General features: G+C 39.1%; 1 protein-coding gene across 1 annotated transcript in view; it reads left to right on the top strand.

Annotated features, from left to right (window-relative positions):
- RMC1 (regulator of MON1-CCZ1) overlaps positions 1 to 6,000 on the top strand; it is a 39,177-nt gene that overhangs the window by 5,127 nt on the left and 28,050 nt on the right. The window contains exon 2 of the mRNA XM_044666567.1: positions 3,931 to 4,007. Within this exon, the coding sequence (XP_044522502.1) occupies positions 3,931 to 4,007 (77 nt within the window). The remainder of the gene's footprint in view (positions 1 to 3,930; positions 4,008 to 6,000) is intronic.

Raw genomic sequence — 6,000 nt, 5'->3', positions numbered from 1 at the left:
GGCGGGGGAGGGGCAGGGTAAGAACTGAAGTGGAGCCACTGGAGGTAAGTGCCCTGCGGGACATCTGGGCGCTAGGGAGGGGGAGGCCACGGTGGAGGCTGGCAGACAGATTGGGGTGGGGGTGGGGGTAGCTCCGGGCAGCGGGTGATTACAACTTATTTGAGCCGGAACTTAGATTATCTAGTGCTTTCCTTGCGTGTTTTCCTCCCAGACCTCTCGAGGACAGGGGAGGGACTTAAGACAGGAAAACTGAGGCTCAGAGAAGATAGGCCACTTAGTGGCTGGTGCCCCCACAGGGCCGGAATTAAGGGATCTCCGAATCAATCACCTCCATCGCTGACCTGGACCTGGACCAGGACGTGGACCAGAGTCCTCATAGAATAGCATCGTAAACTCCCAGAAGCATCTGCTTGAAGACCTCAAGGGACCGGGAACTCACTACCTTGCACAGGCTGACTTTGGGATAACTCTGAAGTTTTTTCTCCCAGGAACTTTCCACCTGTTTCTCTTTATGGGTAGGGCCAAGCAGATCGAATCTAATCTGTCCTCCTAGGGATAGCTCTTCAAAGACCTGAAACCAGTTGTAGGATCCTAGATTTAGAGCAAAAGGGCCATTAGAAATTGTCATATCCCAGGATCCTGTCATTTTATATATAGGGAAATAGAGGCTATTGGAGATTAAGTGATTTTGCCCAGTGTCATATAACTAGCAAGTGTCAAAGGCAGGATATGAACTCACTTCTTACCTCACTTCTATGCTGCTACCTGTCTGCTTTCCACAATAAAAGGAATCTGGTGTCTTCCCCAGGGTCATTATTGCCCATTCTTACATCTGATTCTTATAGGACTTAAGCTCAAGACTGTTTACCACACATTTCCTTTCTCCTGGACTCCCTTTGGCTTATCCAAAAGTGTGCCAACTGAACATGGTATTCCAGATATAGTCTGTCTAGTGTGAATAAATGGGACTATTATCATTTCCCTAGTCCTTTAGACTATACTTTGGTGATGGAGTTGTAAATTGTCTTAGTTGTCTTGGCTGTCATTTTGAACTTGGTCTTTTTTGAAATTAAAAGTCCACAGCCCTCTTATTTTTTTTATGTATTTCATCATATTTCTCCCATCATGTACTTGTAAAGTTGATTATTTGAACTCAAATAAGAACTTATATTTATCTTTTTTAGGTTTTCTTCTTACTATATTTGGCTCAGTGTTCTAGCTTCTTCTTTTGAATCTTGACTGTCTTACCCTGTGTGAAACCCTACCCTCTTGTTCTCTGTGGTGTCTGCAAAACTGATAAATATACCATCTGGTGCAGGAGGAAGCACAGATCCTTAGGGCACTCCATTGAAGACTTCCTTTCAGGCTCACATCCAGCCATTAACTTATAGGTATCCCTTCCATATCTTGACTTCCCCATCTCCATTTAAATACAACACGGGTCAGTATAAGAAATTAAATGGGAATTTTTGGAGAGTTTTGCAGAAGCTGTGGACAACATAGGAAGGCCAGTGGAAAACACAGAAAAATTTAGAAACTATATAGCCTATGACTAAATAATTAACCAAAGTTTTACAGTAAGGTACTGTAAATACTTCTTACAGGAAAAAATTCAGCCTTCTTCTCTAGTATGAAAGGAGGGCAAAAAATTTTTATGTAGATTTTCCAGATCTTGGAGGCACCAAGCTTTTATCTCCTGCAATGTGGAAAGGATACCTGTACTTCTCTTTTAAGTTTGGCCATTCAGCAGTTCTGAATCCACCTAAATATACTATCTTTTCTCCCACATTGCTCCATCTCTGCAAGAATAACATATGAGATTCAAATGATTTGCTCACATTTAGGTAAATGCTTTAGCATTCTCTTTATTTATCAGCTTAATAACCCTGTAAAAGAAGGAAATGAATTTAAAGATCAACAGTGGTTTAATGATTCTATTTGCTAGTTCTCTTGATGCCCTAGTAAAATGATGGGCAACCTATTCCCTGTGGGCCAGATCCAGGCCCTAGTTTGCCCATCACTGACCTAGTACATAGTTGATCTAGGCCTGATGGCTTGAAGTCATTGAGGTTATCTGGGTACTCTTTTACTACTTAAGTTGGGCCACTTTTGTGTGTATCTTGTGTTAGGTACTGTCCTAGGCTTAAGATTTCGTTCCCTCTAGAAATTTACATTCTTTGGGGGAATTCAGTATATATTTAGAAAGTTAAATATTTCCATGGGACTTGATTTTATTTGTGCATTCAGAATTTATTCTTGATAGCCTCCCATCTCTCATGAGTCAACATCCCCTATTGAGTTATAATCAGTGAGATCCTACCAATTTTTTCTGAACCTCTTGAAATCTGCATTCCTGAAATCCAGGATGTATATTAGACTATGCGTACTTTTATTTCCTCTCTTACATATTCTTAAAATGGAGTAGTTTACTTCCTCCCAAAGTTCCCATCATTTCCACCCTAGCAATGAAATCCAGGCCTCTTGTTTCCACTATATTCAGCACTCCCAGATTCTCAGAGTAGTTATGTAGGTTGTGACTATGGAGATCACAGGCTTTACTGATCTGAATTTGGGAGTAAGTAGAGGAGCCTGGAAAGTTGTGGAGATGGGGACCTGAAATGATGGGGAAGATCAGAGATCTGGTCTGGGCAGGAATGGGAATAAATAGAAAAATAAAAGATGAAGATCAGAACTCATCAGAAGAGATATGTGGGAGAAGGTATGTAGAAGAAGCTTGGAACAGCACTGGATGACCCATAGTAGTTGGGTGCTAGGATCTTAGACAAATACTCTGAGAAGAATCTTGGCCTTTCTATTCTACCTGCTCTTATCTTAATAGGCTGGCTTGGTACACCCCCCTCCAAAAAAAAAAAAAATCTGACCATCCCTCCCATGTGCCTGAAGGAGTCCAAGAGAAAGCAAAACTCAAGGAAGAAGTCTGGGTTTAAACTTTTTCTTTTTACAGTTTTCTGTATGCTGACTCTGAATGGTTCCATACTTTCTAGTGTCTGATGTCCATTTGTTTCTTCTATGTAAACGACTGGGGCAGGGGAAGTTATTTTCTTTGCTAAGGGATCTAATTTCATCACTGTCTAAACTGAACCAGTACCACAGACATAACTCACTTTTCCTTTTTTTTTGAAGGTGCTGCTTTCATTAGAGAGGGGATTCATCAGGCATTTTTAGTCATGCTTTATTAGTAATGATGATTGTCACTAGTTAAGTCCTACTTTGGTGTCTCCTCATGGTGTAGATGGGACCCTGGGTACTCAGAAGATATACCAGTAGAGAGCAAGCTCTGATAGATCCTGTCAAACGTCAAAGGCTTTAAGTCCTGGCTGGTGACCGAGCAATGGATGAGGACCAGTTAAGCCAAGTTCAGAGAGGCTTATCATCAGGTTAATGAGCAATGAATTTTTTTTCATCCACAACAACTTTCAAAAACCAGTTATTGCGTCTTCAAAGGGTTTCACTCTACATCTGTGGAGAGAGGACCCATAATCATGGATATCTGAAGTATGGAAGTAATGGCTTTTCTTTGAACTTTCAATTAAGGATTTTAAAATTCAGACTTGGTCTGAATCATAGGAAAACAAAGTCTATTGAGCTGCTATGCCATGTTCCAGTCTGTAAGAGAAACCAGTGATGGAGTGTCCTTGATTCCTCATCATCGTGGGTTGTGGGAGATATTAACATAGTTGTGACATTTTGAGCTGATGTACTCTTGCTTCCCGAAACACATATGAAACCTCCCATCTATCAGAATGTGAAGTTATTTTGGTTTAAGAATTTTAGGTTCAGAAGCCTCAAACTGGGTACAAACACATTCCTAAGATCACTAAGTATGGAATAAAACCAAAGTAGCACTTTTGGACTACGGAATATCCTTTGGAAAGTCAAACTATTAAAAATAACTTCGAACTTTTTCAGGTTTTTGCTGTTCGATCTGGTGGGGCTACTGGAGTTGTTGTTAAAGGACCAGAGGATAGGAATCCCATCTCATTTAGGTAACAGTGCTAATTGCATTATGGGCCTTTTTATATTAATTTCAACATTTAAGCAAAATATAGGAATTGGATTCTCCCTGCCCACCTTCCCACTTTCTTATTCAATAATAATAATATCAAAATTTCTGTCCCTATCTGTCCTTTTCCCCCCTTCTCAACTGGGAGGTTAGGTTTGCAACAGACATTGGGACAAGGGGGTAGGATGGGTAATTTGGGGAGAAAATATCCCACCATTTAGGTGCCTGCTTAGTAATACTGGAAGTTCACGTCCATGGGACACATAATGGTAGGTTTTTGACCTCCCAAGACCTCTTATCTCTGCTTCCTTATCTGGCTTAGGTCTTCCCACAGTATTTGGTCTGTGAAGATTTTTGGCTGACATTTATATAGCAATTTAAATTTCACAGAGTGCTTTACATACATTATCTCCTCTGATTCTCACAGCAGCCCTGGGAGGTAGGTATGACAATCGCTATTCCAGTTTTACAGATTAGGAAACTGAAGGAGGTTCTATGCCAGTGTTTCTCATGCAACAGTATAGTAAAGAGAACAGTGTTTGCTTCCTACAATATAAAGAGAATATGACTGGGATTATTGTAGAAAAAAATTATTCTTATTCTACCTCTCTTAGACCGTCAATGTTTTTTCTCAGTATGGAGGTGGGAGACTTGAATCTAGTGGTGGATTGTATAAATGAAAAACCTGAAGGCAAAAATCTTGTCTTAGTTGTCTCTTTTATTCAACATTCTGTGTTCTACAGTATTAGTCAGGATATAGGATATACTTGAATAGAGGTAGTATCTCTTTGAAAGGAAAAACTACCTTTTAGTTAAATATTCAAGTATCCATTTAGAAGTAATTATTAAATGCCTACTGTATGCCAGGCACTGGTATAACTGATGCCGATACAGATACAGATTCAAAGAATAAAACAATCCCTATTTGCAAAGGGTTTATATTCTAATGGCATTATTAAAAAATGGTCTAGTTCAGTGATGGGCAAACTTTTTAAAGAGGGGGCCAAAGGAAAGGAAAGGAAATGCTCATCTGCCAGTTTGTTTCTAAGGCAACTCTTTCAAAGTTTCATTGTATTGTATCCTACTCATTGTATTCGTCAGATTAGGAATAACTTCTGAGGCTAGATAGAACATTTCAGGAGGCTGCATCTGGCCTGCAAGCTGTAGTTTGCCCATCAGTGCTCTAGGATTTTCTGTAAATTAGAGTCTTAAAAAATCTTACATTATATATCTGTTCATAGGAAATAGCTTTTGAATTAGATAGAAAAATTAATTTTGCACAAAGACATTTGGCTAGAAGTACTAATGTATCAAAAGTAATGTATTCTCAAATGTAATTTGGTATAGTTTTTTTTTGAGATATGTCAATGCCTTTTTTTTTTTATACCCTAGTCATTTCCTGATAATAACCCTCTACCTCAGTAGAAGTTTTTCTTATAACAACAACAAACATCAGTTTAGTAAAACCAACTGATATAGCAGCTTTGTTGACAGTATATGCAACATTTCTTACCCTCAATTCCCAGTTTCTTAGAGGAACGGCATATGTGCCATCATTTCTTCTTAGAACCAAGATTGAGCATTACATTTCATCTGAGTGCATTCATAATTTAGTCTGATTTTCATTTGAATTAGTAAAGTCATCATGGGTATTGTTTTCTTGGCCTTTTCCCCACTTGTCATTTAAGTCTTCCAAAATTTCTCTGAATTTCTCATGTTTCTCATTTCTTATGGTATGGTATTAGGACATATCTGTATAATATAATTTGTTCAACCCTTCCCCAACTGATGGACACCTAACCTGTTGACAGTTTTTTATAGCCATGGAAAATGCTGCTAGGAATATTTTAGTATATGTGGTATCCATTTTGCTTTTGATGTCCTGAGTGTATATTGCCAGTCAGGAGATCTCTGAGCCACACAAAGTGAACAGTTTGGTGTCTTTTCTTGCCCAATTTCAAATTGTTTTCCCGAAC

Source organism: Gracilinanus agilis, chromosome 1 (genome assembly GCF_016433145.1).
Source record: "Gracilinanus agilis isolate LMUSP501 chromosome 1, AgileGrace, whole genome shotgun sequence".
Lineage (NCBI taxonomy): Eukaryota > Metazoa > Chordata > Mammalia > Didelphimorphia > Didelphidae > Gracilinanus > Gracilinanus agilis.
This window is presented reverse-complemented; position numbering and strand designations above follow the sequence as displayed.